Raw genomic sequence first — 16,197 nt, 5'->3', positions numbered from 1 at the left:
GGTAGTCACAAATCAGTGTATACTGACACCGTATCTGCATAAATCAGACAATAATGCAGACAAAGATATTTAGCAGTGTATACATAATGCACAACGACATACAACAAAACAACAGAAAACATACAGTGATTAGGTGTAAAAAGAAAACCGTACAACAAACATGCACAGCTACACCCATACAGGGCCGTCTTTAATATTGATTGGACCCTGGGCAAAAATGTACTTGGGCCCCCTGGATCCCGCCTTCCCACACCTTAGCAGGCAATCACGCCTCCACCACAACACACACACACAAAAATCCACACATCTGGTAGAGTCCAGGGAATGACTATAAATACTTCCAGTTCTGAAGACTCCAGCGCCTCAGGATCAGTGCTCTGGGCAGCTGGGCTCAGGCTGGAAGTGGGCACCGCTCTGCAGGAAGGAGACCAGGGCTCGGCTCACCCTAGTGTTACAGTGCACCCCAGCACCCCACAGTATGCAGTATAGCACCCTATAATATATAGCAACCCACAGTATAGCACCCTATAGTATACAGCACCCCACACTATACAGTACCCCACAGTATATAGTATAGCAGCCCACAGTATACAGCACCCCACAGTATACAGTAGAGCAGTATAGCACCTCACCGTATACAGCACCCCAAACTATACATGATACAGCACCCCACACTATACAGCACCCCACACTATACAGTACAGCAGTATAGCACTCCACACTATACATCACCCACAGTATACAGTATACAGCCCCGCACAGTATACAGTACAGCAGTATAGCACTCCACAATTTACAGCACCCACAGTATACAGGCCCACCACACAGTATACAGCCCACCCACAGTATACAGGCCCCCCACACAGTATACAGCACCCCACTATACAGTAGTTTACAGTATATTAGCATAACAGCCCCTGAGTGTCACCTTTTTCTGATATAATCTTCACAAAAAAAAGCTCCACAGTTAAGGCAAACTTCACCTGCAACACTCCTGCTAGGACCTGTGATGACCTCATAGCAATGTGACCAGTAATATTGCTAGGTTACTGGTCACATGGTGATGATATCATTAAGGTCCTAGATCACATTCACAACTTTAACACAGTACGATGCCTGGACTTACCCCTTGTGAAGCTGACAGCCTGACACCCAGGGCAGTGGCTAGCAGGGCTCAAGAGGCAGCTGCCTTGGGCCACCCAGGAGCAACTGGGCCCAGGGCAGCTGCCCTTTTTGCCCCTTGGTAAAGACGGCCCTGCACCCATATCAAAAGGTGCACGAAGGCACCATTGAAAATACAGTGTCCTACCCTACAGATGGTGGGTTCTCCAGACACCTCCGTTCCGATGTTTCTGGTTAGGGTGGTCCAGTTTGTCAGCAGAGAGTCAATACGATATGAAGGGATCACAGGAAGATGTTCCTTTCTATCCCTAGACGACCCTTGGGACCCTACAATAGTCCTGTTGATCTAACCACGGGGTGTCCCACTAATTGGGCCCCCGTCTGGAACCTAACCCTGGAATTGCATTCCCTAGTTAGCCCTGAAAAGATCCCAACATGCACGTTTCTGAGGCAGAAACAGTCCTCTCATCAGGGGAATATATAGAGTGGGCCAAAAAGTATAATTCGCTTGCTGGAGACGATATTCACCACCAGGCAAATGCTGGGAGTAGTGGTCACCAGCAGGTACAAAAACCACTAGGGGCAATGGCTCCTAGATGGGGTAAGGTGCACAGCATACAGGGAAAGAGAAAGAGGGGACAGATGGAGCACCCCTTCCATTCGTTGCAGTACACAGGTTGAGGCCGCAGGCATTGATGTTACCTGATAAATGAGCCCCCACAAATCTCAGTACACCTAACTATACTGTCAGAACATGGCGATGTAAAAAAATTATTTTTAATTTTTAAACACAAAAAAACCCTTCACATATGTGGTTGTCACAGTAGGTGAGGGAAGGGCAGCAAACCAAATACAACAAAAGCAACAAAACGCCAGGCTAGGCCCCAATACTACAGAACAGGGAAAGGTCACCACCACCTGACAATCCTTGAGCCTTTCCTTGACTGTTGACAACATGAGCAAATCCTTAGGGTGGAAGTGCTCATGTTCTGGAACCTAAGCCTAGCTGAAACTGAAGCAAACCCTCAGCTATGGAGCTGGAAATAAGACAACCGGTTTCTAGCGCAAGGTGCAGGAACCAGCATCTTCCTGAGGCCTAGCCAGAACACACAACAAAAGGGAAGGAGTAGGACTTAGCTTAAGATGAACGTGGAGCAGGAGATCCACCAAACACTAGCTGAGAACTCCAGAATCAAATATAAACTGCAAGGGCTATAGTGAGAGGCGGGTATAAATAACCCCACTAAATAGCTAATGAGCAGAACCTTTGGAGAGGTGGGATCCTGTCATTGACAGGTAACTGACACTGCACATAGAGTGGTTACTGAAGGGAAGGAAAAAAAGCGCTGCGAGCATGTGCGACCTGTATTACTAGGCTCCACTACAGGACATAACCAACAGCCACAGGGCACAATGGTCGGCTAATATCTTTAGAATTGTTTTGATAAATGCTGGTATTTAAGGAAAGCGATATAACAGCGATCTCTGTTGGCATGATATATTTATATTAGCGGCACAAACCCTTTAACATAACTTTTTTTTATAGCTGATCTCTCCTGTAACGCGAGCCCCAGTTACAGGAGGATTACAGCCCCCTGAGGGGTTGCACAGACATGTACAGCCTCACTGCAGAGCTGATCTACAGCTTATGCAGATTCCTGGCCCCCCGGAGATCACATGACCGCTGGGACTGGAGAAGGAAGCGGTCATGTGATCTCTATACACAGTGCTCATTCACCACTGGGTATTGAGTGAAAGACTTGGTGAAAAACTGTCCCTCCCTTCTCCATGGGGAGCCACTGACAGTGCGCCCCATGCGCCCACAGATTTACGATTAGCGTGCTGTTGTGGTCTCTGCATAGACCTTTTACAACCTCTGTGCAGAGATATATGCCGGCTGCCCAGACATATATAGTCAATGGGCAGTCGGCAAGGTGGTCAAAGGTATTCTTGCATGGTGTTTTTTTTTGCCAATGCTTTTATCTATACAGCTCTACAGAGGAAGTCACATTACAGGAGGAACATACTTTCATGTAAAAAAAAAATATTCTAGGCACGCATAAAGAAAATCCATTAAAAGCGCCATACACAATATGTGTAAAAAAAACTAAAAAAAGTATTTAAAAATGCTACAGATAAACCCTAAGGCCTCTTTCACACGGGCGTCATTGATTTGGGCCGGATAAGATGCGGGTGTGTCGCGGGAAAATGCACGATTTTTCCGCGCGAGTGTAAAACATTTTAATGCGTTTTGCATGCGCGTGAGAAAAATCGGCGCATTACAGAAGTTTGGGTTTGGGTTAGGTGTTGTGTAGATTTTATTATTTTTCCTTATAACATGGTTATAATGGAAAATAATTGCATTCTTAATACAGAGTGCTAAGTAAAATAGGGCTGAAGGGGTTAAAAAAATAATAATTTAACTCACCTTAATCCACTTGTTCGCACAGCCCGGCTTCTCTTTTTTCTTCTTCTTCGAGGAAAGGGACCTGTGGTGATGTCACTGTGCTCATCACATGGTCCGTCACCATGGTGATGGATCATGTAATGGACCATGTGATGAGCGCAGTGACGTCACCACAGGTCCTTTTCCTCCTGCACAGCAAAGAAGAAGACAGAAGAGAAGCCGGGCTGCGCGAACAAGTGGATGAGGTGAGTTCAATTATTTTTTTTAACCCCTTCAGCCCTATTTTACTACGCATTCTGTATTAAGAATGAATCACTGAAAAAAATGCACCAAACAGATATGTCACTGACTATACTAGCTGGTCATACAAGCAGATATTAAAAGCTGAGACTTTTGCCAATATATTCCTGTCAGGAAGATATCGGAGCCCATCATGCACCACGTGAGCTGGATTTCATCACCTTCAGACCGTGTTCACACCATAGCTAGTGCACCAGAGTTAGTGCAGTGGTAGGACCCCTTGCCATGCTGAGTGACCGTGACGTGGTGCATGATGGGCTCCGATATCTTCCTGACAGGAATATATTGGCAAAAGTCTCAGCTTTTAATATCTGCTTGTATGACCAGCTAGTATAGTCAGTGACATATCTGTTTGGTGCATTTTTTTCAGTGATTTATATAATTGTATTTTCATCCGCACAACGCTCCAGTCTGTGTAGGATGCTTCTGTGGTGCATGTGGACCGCGCTGGCGTCCTCCTTTGTATGCATTATTTGCTCGGGATGGTCGTTTGCTGCGGTCCACATGCGGTGGGACTGCTCCCCCAATGAGAAACACGCTACAGTGTTTGGGGTTTGAGCAGCTCCCCCATACTTGCCACTGTATTTCTGTGGTCCATATGTGGTGGGACTGCTCGCCCAATGAGAAACACGCTACAGTGTTTGGGGCTTGGGCAGTTCCCCCATATTGGCCACTATAGTTTTGTGATTTTGTTTTATATGTATTTAATGTGTGCCTTTATCTGGCAATTGAACATTATTTTGCACCTGGAGACCTCCATCACATGGTCTGATATGGGTGTGGCTCACAGTCTTGCTTTGCTCACATTGCATTAGTTGTCCTGCTATGCGGTTGTGTGGAAGCTTGGCTGTGAGCTGGATTTCATCACCTTCAGACCGTGTTCACACCATAGCTAGTGCACCAGAGTTAGCGCAGTGGTAGGACCCCTTGCCACGCTGAGTGACCGTGACGTGGTGCATGATGGGCTCCGATATCTTCCTGACAGGAATATATTGGCAAAAGTCTCAGCTTTTAATATCTGCTTGTATGACCAGCTAGTATAGTCAGTGGCATATCTGTTTGGTGCATTTTTTTCAGTGATTTATATAATTGTGGTCAGGGCTAAGGATGGTGGAAGTGGGAAAGGGGAAACCCTTAACCCTGAACCTAGTGGCTGGGGTGTGCCGGGAGCCACGATCGCGGGTACGCCAAGAAAAGGGGGCATACCCAAGGTGAGAGTGGAAAAAAGGGGAGGGAGGGAGGGGCACGCCGCTGGAACGCCAGGCTGGAGAGGAGGTGAGTGCCGGCCTAAATGCTGCATGCCCCTCCCACAATTACAGGCTGCGCTGCAGCCTTAACCATTTGTGGTCAGGGCTAAGGATGTTGGAAGTGGGAAAGGGGAAACCCTTAACCCTGAACCTAGTGGCTGGGGTGTGCCGGGAGCCACGATCGCGGGTACGCCAAGAAAAGGGGCCAAAGACTCTGAATAGGTAACATAGTTTTATTGAATATTACAAAGCCAATGTACGGAAGGCATGAGAGATTTCTGCCTGGGGATCTGGTATATAACGGGCGAAACAGGACGAACGCCAACGCCCCATGCAGCGAATGACATGTGCGGGGACCTGATGCTTAGAAGCTGCCGACGCAGCCCCAATGCGGAAGGAATGACCTGAAATAGTACTGGGGTCGTGACCCAACCCCTGCATCAGGGACCGGACGAGGGACACGAATTTCGATGTGGTGAGTGGCTTACCTACACAAGGCAGAAGAGGGGAGTCTGGTGGAGAGACCGTGAAGCAGGACGATAATTGCCACAGAACCTTGACCGGGCACCAACGGTTACCTGAACGGAAAAACTTAATCTCCGTGGGAGGACCAGACTGGTTGGTTTTGGAGGACGGGAGATGGAGGACAAAATGGTCTGCGGACCAGACTAGGTGGCGTTTCTGGAGGAAGCTATGACGTAGCAGACAGAAACAAATTGGTAGGTGTGGACCAATGGACAGTCAGCTGCGGTGCCCTTAATAGGACAGGTTCAAAGTCCTTAATACAAAGTAGAAAAAGGTTTAACGGGTACCGCGCTAATTTGTAAAGCAGTATACAGGATCAAGAACCAGAAAGCAACGTGCCAAATTCGTATGATGCACAAACGAAAAATTCCAAATCCATAAACAATAATATACAGGCGGATCTCACACTTCCATATAAACCATGCGGAGATTTTCAGCAACCTAATACTCAGCTGCGCATATATGAAGACGACTGTCTTACGTCTCCCAGTTCACATGCGAAAGAATGGATGTCCGCCTGCAATATACGGTGAAATCTCCCCTTGTGGTAACAGTCACACGAAAAGCCTGATCCGAAAACAGTCCGAAATACCCTAATGAAGGACAGAAAAAGATTGCGCAATACCCTCGGGATTTAAAAGTAGGAATACTTTAATCTACTTACAAAAGGCAAGTTTTCACAAGCATATAAAATACCCGACCCGGGTTTCGCACTTAGCTTCGTCAGGGGCTGCAATCCAAATGCCGCCAAAGGTCAACACATATATAGCAGTCATTGACCCCGGAACAAGTACGGACTTCCGTTTGTCCGGCAAAATATTTAAACTAATCTTTTAAAAAATAAATACTAAAATTGCCAACATAAGTTCTAATGACACATACATTTAGCAAGATGCAATAAAATACAATAAATTACACAAAACTAAAATAGTATTAAACATAGTAGAAAAACTTGCGTTAAATAATAAAACATCTAAAAAATTTTTGATTAAACCATACAGACAGATTTTATGTCCCACTCAATATTATGTCCATTTGGCTGCAATGTGTTCATATCATAAATCCATTGCGCCTCCCTTTTATTAATTTGTGTGGCAGGATTACCTCCACGCCAGTGACGTTTCACCAATTCTACACCACAAAACTTTAGACCCATGGGGTCTTTCTGATGGAACCTCTTATAGTGTGCAGAGACACTATGAGTCTCGAGTCCTTTTTTAATATTTTTAATATGTTCACCAACTCGAACTTTTAACTTTCTCAGTGTTCTTCCAATATACTGGAGACCACACGGGCACTCCAGTACATAAATAACTCCCATTGATTCGCATGAGATACTACCACTGATTTTTTTAGAGATAGATTTGGAGGTAGACACAATATCATCTTTTCTGATTATTTTTTTATCTTCTCTTGTGCGATTTCTGCAGCATGGACAGAAGCCGCACCAAGTGAAGCCGTTGCGCAATTTCGGTGCACCAGAAGACTCTCTCACATAACTGTGCACGATACGGTTTCTGACAGTGGGGGCTCTTTTAAAAATAAAGGGCGGTTTTTGGGGAATAAATTCACCTATAACTGGATCATTTCGCAAAACCTTCCAGTTATTTTGAATTATTCTTTTAATATGGGGGCAATTAATAGAATAGGTGGTTGAAAAAGCAAACTTATATTTTTCTTGAATCTGTATTTTATCTTCCGCAGACACTTTCTTTTTAATAGTACCCAAATTTTCCAACTTCATTTCTTCCTTTTGATTCAACAGAACTTCCTTTTTATATCCCTTTTCTACAAATCTATTTACTATGATGTCACTTTGTGTCTCATAATCTTCTATACTGGTACAATTTCTTTTGATACGTTTCAATTGTCCCTTCGGCACATTACAGATCCATGGTTCATGATGGCAACTATTTCTTTCAATATAACCATTGCGGTCAGTAGGTTTAAAATAAGTGACAGTTTTTATCTTTTTTCATCTACCCTGATCTCCAGATCTAAAAAATGTATGGTATTTTTACTAACATCATGGGTGAAATGAATGTTCCACTTATTTGCATTAATTTGAGAAATAAACCTCATTAACCCTATCTCCGTTCCATACCAAATGCCGATGCAGTCATCTATATATCTCCTCCAGAGTTGGAGGCTACCACCCTCCATCTCAACTTTAATAATCGGGTCTATATTAGACTGTTCCCAGTAAGACATGAAGGCGGACATCCATTCTTTCGCATGTGAACTGGGAGACGTAAGACAGTCGTCTTCATATATGCGCAGCTGAGTATTAGGTTGCTGAAAATCTCCGCATGGTTTATATGGAAGTGTGAGATCCGCCTGTATATTATTGTTTATGGATTTGGAATTTTTCGTTTGTGCATCATACGAATTTGGCACGTTGCTTTCTGGTTCTTGATCCTGTATACTGCTTTACAAATTAGCGCGGTACCCGTTAAACCTTTTTCTACGAGGAAGCTATGACGCCCGGAGCCCGACGTGAATTCACCAGGCCTGAGGAAGCCGTAGAACCCGAGGTAAATAGCCGCCTTCAGAACCGTGCTGAGAGAGGGCCCAAAAGGACTGCCATCTAAGGCAGAGGATAGGGCTCTGAACAATTCCCCCGACACCGGCAGTCTACGGGTGCGCGGACCCTTCCCCTTCTTCTGCAGACCCCTGAGTGTTGCTTTGACGGCTTGTGAAGCAAGGATGGAACCCCCATCTGGCTTGGCGATCAAGCGATGATGCTGGAGCCCCGCTAAATATAGCTTGATGGTGTTGTGCGACAAGGAGAGGCGGGTGTGGCAAAATGCAATGAACGCCATGACATATGAGGTTTCCTCCAGCTGACCCCTTGGGAATTCTCGAGCAAACTTGCAGAAAGCTGTGAACCCGGCCCGATAATTCCTAGCTGTGTTGTGGGAAAGAGAACCCTCGACCAGTCTCTCTGCCTGGACCACCAGAGATGCTAATCCAGGATGAATGAGCTAAGTGGAGGAACCTGAGTACCGGAATGATCCGCTTCGGGCATTTCCTGAAAGAAAGTGGAAAAACAGAAACGGGAGAGGACGTCAGCGGCAGTGTTGGAATCCCCTGGAATGTGAGCACAACGGACATGGAAGTTGTGGGTGAGGGATAGCCACACTAATTTCCGCAGCAGGGCCATGACTCGGAGAGATCTGGACCTGCCGGAATTGATAATATCGACCAGGGACTGGTTGTCCGTGACGAACAGAACTGGCAAGTTGGACCAGGAGCTGCCCCAGACCAAGGCGGCAGCCACGATGGGATATAATTCCAGGAGGGGAGAAGACCCGATGGCAGCTAGGTCTGCTTGGATTTCCGGAGGCCACCTGGCCGCCAGCCAGTGGGACCTGAAGATAGCGGCAAAGCCGATGGAACCGGCTGCGTCCGAGAAAATAATCGGGGAAGCCGAGTCCCAGCGGGGAACGAAGAGGGAAATGCCGTTCCATTCTGAAAGGAAAGTGTTCCACATGGCAAGGTCCGAGATGGCGTGGCGGTCCAAGTGGACAACGAAATCCTGGTCATGAACCGTGGAAAGAAGATGCAACAGGCTGGCCAGAAAAGACCGGCCCTGGGGCATGATCTTCGTGGCGTGATTCAGCAGACCCAGCAAGGACTGAAGCTCCGCCTTGGTCAGGGACAGAGCGCTGACCGCCCGGGAGATGGCAGAGCGGATCCTGGTCAACTTTTCAGGTGGCAGACTGGCCTCCATCTTGACGGAATCTAATGTGATGCCCAGAAAGGTCACCCTGGTGGCAGGGCCCTCGGTCTTGGAGGAGGCCACGGGCACCTGGAGGAGGGAGAAGAACTCCAAGAGGGTAGCGGGAATTGAGGGGACCGGATGAGGGTTCTCAATGAGCAAAAAGTCGTCCAGGTAATGAATTACCATGGGAAGACCTCCGTGATGCACCAGGATCCAATGGAGAGCCCTGGCAAACTGGTCGAACAGCCAGGGGCTGCTCTTGGACCCAAAGGTTAAGCGGTTGGCAAAATAAAACCTGTCCGACCAATTGATACCATAGTACCTCCAAAGATGCGGGTGGACCGGGAGAAGCTTGAAGGCATCGGCTATGTCTACCTTGGCAAGCCAAGACCCAACCCCCGACTGGAGAATGAGCTGAATGGCTTCCTCAACTGACGAGTATTGCATGGAATACTCCTCAGAGGGGATAAGAGAATTCAGGCTTGGGGTGGATGACATATGAGGCGCTGACAGGTCGTAGATGAGGCGTTTTTTATTGGAGGATTGTTTCACAACCAGCCCAATAGGGTTGATCCGCCAGGACTGAAACGGAATGTGGAGAAAGGGACCAATGATGAAACCCTTTTCCACTTCGGATCGAAGGAGGGCATCCACGGCCTCCGGGTCACCGAACGCCGAACGCAAATTGGGTCCCTCCCATGACCCGTGAGGCAGGGTGATGAGCCCTGTATGGAAGCCCTCCTTGAACCCGGCCAAGAGGAAGGCCACGAAGAGACGGTCTGGGTGATCCTGCAGCAGAACAGCCAGAAGGTCTACATCAATGTCGGCTAGTCAGGAGCTCTTGGAAGATTTCCTGGTGCAGGCCGAACGCGGATGGGCCCGAAAACATGCCGAGCAGATGTGAAGAGCTCGACAGGCGTTAAAGGCACAACCCCCCGCATTGAAATTGTTGCAGACCTGGCTGCTACCTAAATAGACAATTGGTCTGCCTAGTTTGTCCAGAGTTTCCGAGGACTTGGTGGCCCCGGAAGTACTAGGAGCAGCTCCCGGCTGGGAAGGATGAGCCTGATCGGGACACCAGTCAGAGGAATGGAATATGGACTGGCAAGAGGTGCAGGAGGGAGCTCTGAGACCGGCGAAATGACGGCAGAACAGCTCCATGTCGAGATCAGCCCAATTAGTCATGAACTGAAACTGCGACAGGGCTGCTGCCGCCTTAGCGGAAAAGGACCTGTGGTAATCGTAAAACGCTGAGCCACCGTACTTGTGGCCCAGGTCCGACACCCGATACAGGTAGGTATCAAGCTCCTCCCTCCTGGACGGATTGGCAGAACAAACAATGTCCCGATACAGGCTAAAGGCCAGGACAAACTCGGGAATGGACAGTTTGCGGTTAAGTCTGGCGTCTTTGGCCTTCAAGACCACCGAAACCTCCCCGCAATTAATGATCCGATTCTCCGAGATGTCCTGGGAGGCGATAAGGATGGAGGCTAAATTCACATCCTTCCCAGCCAAGATGTCCTTCTTGATATGCTCGGGGATGAAGTGAGACGGGGCGATCAGAGGACCAGAAGCTGGCCTACCTGCCACATCTGGAGGTGGGGAGGGAGCCACCACTGGGGAGGGTGGGATTGCCGAGGGTCTGGACTCTAGGGCTGCAACCCTGGCCTGAATGTCGCATAGGGAACTGGCAAGCCCGCTGATAGAGGACTGAATCTGGGACAAGGCTTTCTGGATGGAAGGAGAGCTAGACTGAGTTTCCACTGAACTCGGGGCCGTCATCAACAAGCGGTATAATTCCGCCTTGCGGGCTGACGCGGGATGACGAATCCCCCTGCGGTCGAGCTCGGTGATCAGCCTACGCACAGTCCAGCTCCGTAAGGAAGCGCTGACGGAGTGACCAGAAGCCGATGTTCCAGGAAGGGAAATATTGTCTTCCATCTCTGACACGTGCGACATCCTTGACCTGCGGAAAAATGTAAATGAGAGGAAAAACGAAGCTGCGGACGCGAGGGAACAGCAGAAAACGAAGATGAAAAGTGAGGGACACGAAACCATTTAAAATACTTACCAGAAGAAGCCCGAGACCAAGGAACAGGAGATCTGAACCCGATAGCGTACCGGAAAGCTAAAGAAAAACCCAGACCTTCAGAAGAGAAGAGAAAAACAAACAAAAATACGGTCCTCAGAGGGACCGAACATGACCTGAACTTACCTTGGAAAGGATTTAACCCTTGACTGACGCGAGCCGAAAAAAACGGACCGAACCTGTGATCTGAAGATAACGCATATGAGGACCAGATAAGCGACAGCTGGGAAGAGAGACGGGAGGCGATCCCCCAAAGGAAATGGTGACAGGTAAGACGCCAAAGAGGAACAGTCGACCAGGCTGGCCCAGGGGACGAAAGAGCCTGAGACATGACCCAGGGGTACAAGGGACATGCCGACTGGAAGCAAGAAGCATGAACAACCCACACCCGTAAATTGCAGAGAGACCAGGTGGCCGAGAAACTGAAAAAACAGACCTGGGTGATCCAGGAGGAAGGAGGAACCCCAGGCGAACTGGGGCAGAGACCTGGGCGATCCAGGAGAAAGAAGAACCCCAGGCGAACTAGGGAAGAGACCTGGGTGATCCAGGGAAAAGAAGAAGAACCCCAGGCGAACTAGGGAAGAGACCTGGGCGATCCAGGAAACAAATACGTGGACCGGGCGAACCGGAGAGAGAGACGACCCTGGGCGATCCAAGGCTTGAAAGAGGACGAACACCGTGTGAGAGAGAGAGCCCGGGCGATCCGGGAAAAGAGAGTAACGACAGGGACTGTGGCGAGAATGCTGCGAGCAGAACACTCGGAGGGACCGAGGGCCGCAGTGCAAGAGAAAGGACAACCTGAGGTGAGGCCCGTGATACATGTACCAGCAACTGCGGAGGCTGTCATACACGGAGCACTGGACAAGACTCCGCAGTAGCTGGAGGAAGAACGTGCTACAGCTGGGGGACGGAAAATGGTGTTAATTATGCGCATGAACCACACCCCCACCTGTAGATTGATGAAACCGTAACCAGCAGAATGCACCTGCAGACCAAAGCCTCAACCCACCGCGTGAAGACAACAGTGGACAAGGGGAGCGGACAGAAGAAGGTGATGAAGGGGAGAGGACAGGAATCCTGACCAGGCAGACGTGGGATCCGAGACCCTGGAGGCTGATTCACCCAGGCAGCGTGAGGTGACCGGCAGAACCTGCGCTTAACCTACCGAGGTATCCTTGAGACGCCGGGAGCGGAGGAGAGCCGAATGCAGGAATCGAAGCTGAGGGGGCGGACCCGGAAGTGAGGAGGCCACTGCTGAGGACCGGACCGAACTGCAAGCTGCGCACGCCGCTGGAACGCCAGGCTGGAGAGGAGGTGAGTGCCGGCCTAAATGCTGCATGCCCCTCCCACAATTACAGGCTGCGCTGCAGCCTTAACCATTTGTATTTTCATCCGCACAACGCTCCAGTCTGTGTAGGATGCTTCTGTTGTGCATGTGGACCGCGCTGGCGTCCTCCTTTGTATGCATTATTTGCTCGGGATGGTCGTTTGCTGCGGTCCACATGCGGTGGGACTGCTCCCCCAATGAGAAACACGCTACAGTGTTTGGGGTTTGAGCTGCTCCCCCATACTTGCCACTGTATTTCTGTGGTCCATATGTGGTGGGACTGCTCGCCCAATGAGAAACACGCTACAGTGTTTGGGGCTTGGGCGGTTCCCCCATTTTGGCCACTATAGTTTTGTTTATATGTATTTAATGTGTGCATTCTTTTGCACCTGGAGACCTCCATCACACGGTCTGATATGGGTGTGGCTCACAGTCTTGCTTTGCTCACATTGCATTAGTTGTCCTGCTATGCGGTTGTGTGGAAGCTTGGCTGTGAGCTGGATTTCATCACCTTCAGACCGTGTTCACACCATAGCTAGTGCACCAGAGTTAGCGCAGTGGTAGGACCCATTGCCATGCTGAGTGACCGTGACGTGGTGCATGATGGGCTCCGATATCTTCCTGACAGGAATATATTGGCAAAAGTCTCAGCTTTTAATATCTGCTTGTATGACCAGCTAGTATAGTCAGTGACATATCTGTTTGGTGCATTTTTTTCAGTGATTTATATAATTGTATTTTCATCCGCACAACGCTCCAGTCTGTGTAGGATGCTTCTGTGGTGCATGTGGACCGCGCTGGCGTCCTCCTTTGTATGCATTATTTGCTCGGGATGGTCGTTTGCTGCGGTCCACATGCGGTGGGACTGCTCCCCCAATGAGAAACACGCTACAGTGTTTGGGGTTTGAGCAGCTCCCCCATACTTGCCACTGTATTTCTGTGGTCCATATGTGGTGGGACTGCTCGCCCAATGAGAAACACGCTACAGTGTTTGGGGCTTGGGCGGTTCCCCCATATTGGCCACTATAGTTCTGTATTAAGAATGCTATTATTTTCCCTTATAACCATGTTATAAGGGAAAATAATAAAGATCGGGTCCCCATCCCAATCGTCTCCTAGCAACTATGCGTGAAAATCGCACCGCATCCGCACTTGCTTGCGATTTTCACGCAGCCCCATATACTTCTCTGGGGCCTGCTTTGCGTGAAAAACACACAAAATAGAGCATGCTGCGATTTTCACGCAACGCACAAGTGATGCGGGACAATCACCGCTCATGTGCACAACCTCATAGAAGTGAATGGGTCCGGATTCAGTGCGGGTGCAATGCGTTCACCTCACGCATCGCACCCGGGCGGAAATCTCGTCCGTGTGAAAGAGGCCTAAGATAGAAAAAGAACTCATTGACTGCATTTATTTACTGTTTTTTTATTTTATTATACTTATTGTAGCTTCATGTATGATTACATATTCCTGTATAAGTGATGAACACTTCAAAGCCTAAACTTTCTCTAAACTATGTCAGAGCCGTGGTCCCTGGTACAGTAGATCATACCTTTCTTATTTTTTGGACTTACTGAGGTCTATCGTGGTTGTGCAGATTGATTTGGCGCGCACACAGTGTAAATATGGCTTAGTGAAATAGGATTCGTGTTTTTTTTACTCTGCAAAGTTAATATTTGGTCGGGAGGAAAGAAAATCAGCAGTGTTCATCAATCCTCCAATGAATGCATCATGTCAAATAACTCCCCGTATCTCAGCTTCCTGCGGTTAGGGTTGGAATGAGCGGGATGCGAATGTTTTAGTGGAGTCGGGCTTTAAAAAACACAAATGTTCCTTTAATAGCAGTGTGATCACTTGTACTACATGTATTATGTAATGATCGATTTATAAATGTAATTACGGATTTAATTTGTTTTTCAGGTTTTACCTTCAAACATTTAAAGACTATCCCAAACATCGGAGAGTTCTGATTCCTTTCATTTTTTAATCTTGATTATACATACTGTATGCGGCAACACAGACAGTTACGCCATATCTGAATTAAAAAAGTGTATGTGATTTACAGCTAAAATGACAACCAAACTATTATATTGTGCGGGGTCCTACCACTAGGAGCCCCTTCCGATCATGAACATGAGGACCCTGTACCCCTCAGGACACCCCAAAATGACTGGAGTGGCAGGTTGGGCATGCACACTGGCACTGCCACTGCATTCATCCCTGCTGAAGTTCTGGAGACAGCTGAGTACATCACTCGGCTACTTCTGGGATTCCCGCTGAATTGAATGGCGTGGCAGTGCGCTTGCATGACCTGCCGCTCTGTTCACGTCAGAAGGCTATGGTGTCCCCATTCTTCTGACTGGTGGATGTGTCTGTGGATACAGGATAAGGCCTCATGCACACGGACGTTTTTTTTTGCGGTCCGCAAAAACGGTTTCCGTTGTTCCGAGATCCGTGTCCGTTTTTTCTTCCGTGGGTCTTCCTTGATTTTTGGAGGATCCACGGACATGAAAAATGAAAAAAAAAATCTAAGTCAAGTTTGCCTTTGAAATGATAGGAAAAAACGGACACGGATCACGGACGCGGATGACAATCTTGTGTGCATCTGTGATTTTTCATGGACCCATTGACTTGAATAGGTCCGTGAACCGTTGGCCGTGAAAAAAATAGGACAGGTCCTATTTTTTTCACGGACTGGAAACACAGATCACGGACGCGGATGCCAAACGGTGCATTTTCCGATTTTTCCACGGACCCATTGAAAGTCAAGGGGTCCGCGGAAAAAAACGGAAAACGGAACAACGGCCGCGGATGCACTCAACGGTCGTGTGCATGAGGCCTAACTTGTCACAACTGGAATACGCCTTTTATCCCTGGCATGACCACACAGCACGTTCTTGACAGGGTCATGCTGCGGTCAGGGAACACGTGCAGCCAACCACATGCGGTTGCCGCATATTTAATTATGCTTTTAGGGTGTATTTTTGTTGTTGTTTGCGATTATTTATGTTTGAACGTTGTAGTTTTTTTTGACCGCACATACAACAGGCGCAGTCACCACAATTTGAAAAGTGCCAGGTCTGTCTCCGAAACCTATTTCCCCATTGCCAGCTATTGAGAAATCAGATGCCATGGATTCATCCGGTTTTCGTTATGCTGGAGGCCTCTCCTACATAATGGAAACTGGACAGATCTGTTATGCAGCTCATAGACTTCTATTATGACAGAATGAATAACGGAATGCCTCTAAAGGCATTCCGTTATACATTCCATCATGGAATTGCGTTATGGTCCGTGGTAACGGAATCCATAACGCAATTCAGCATATACTCTGACCTGAACACGAACTCATTCATATTTTGAAGTTCGCTCATCCCTATTCCTGACTACAGCATGACTGCATCACGGCCGCGTCGTCTGATTGTACCCTACTCAGTATTCCAGAATGTTTCC

General features: G+C 48.1%; 1 protein-coding gene across 1 annotated transcript in view; it reads left to right on the top strand.

The window, feature by feature from the left end:
- SRD5A2 (steroid 5 alpha-reductase 2) overlaps nucleotides 1–15,070 on the top strand; it is a 77,426-nt gene extending 62,356 nt beyond the window's left edge. Inside the window, exon 5 of the mRNA XM_044268633.1 lies at nucleotides 14,665–15,070. Within this exon, the coding sequence (XP_044124568.1) occupies nucleotides 14,665–14,731 (67 nt within the window). The 3' untranslated portion in view covers nucleotides 14,732–15,070. The remainder of the gene's footprint in view (nucleotides 1–14,664) is intronic.
- Nucleotides 15,071–16,197: the final 1,127 nt, after the last annotated feature.

The sequence above is a fragment of the Bufo gargarizans genome, chromosome 1 (genome assembly GCF_014858855.1).
Source record: "Bufo gargarizans isolate SCDJY-AF-19 chromosome 1, ASM1485885v1, whole genome shotgun sequence".
Taxonomy (NCBI): Eukaryota; Metazoa; Chordata; class Amphibia; order Anura; family Bufonidae; genus Bufo; species Bufo gargarizans.
Note: the sequence above shows the minus strand (reverse complement) of the source record. Positions and strands in the feature narration are given on the sequence as shown.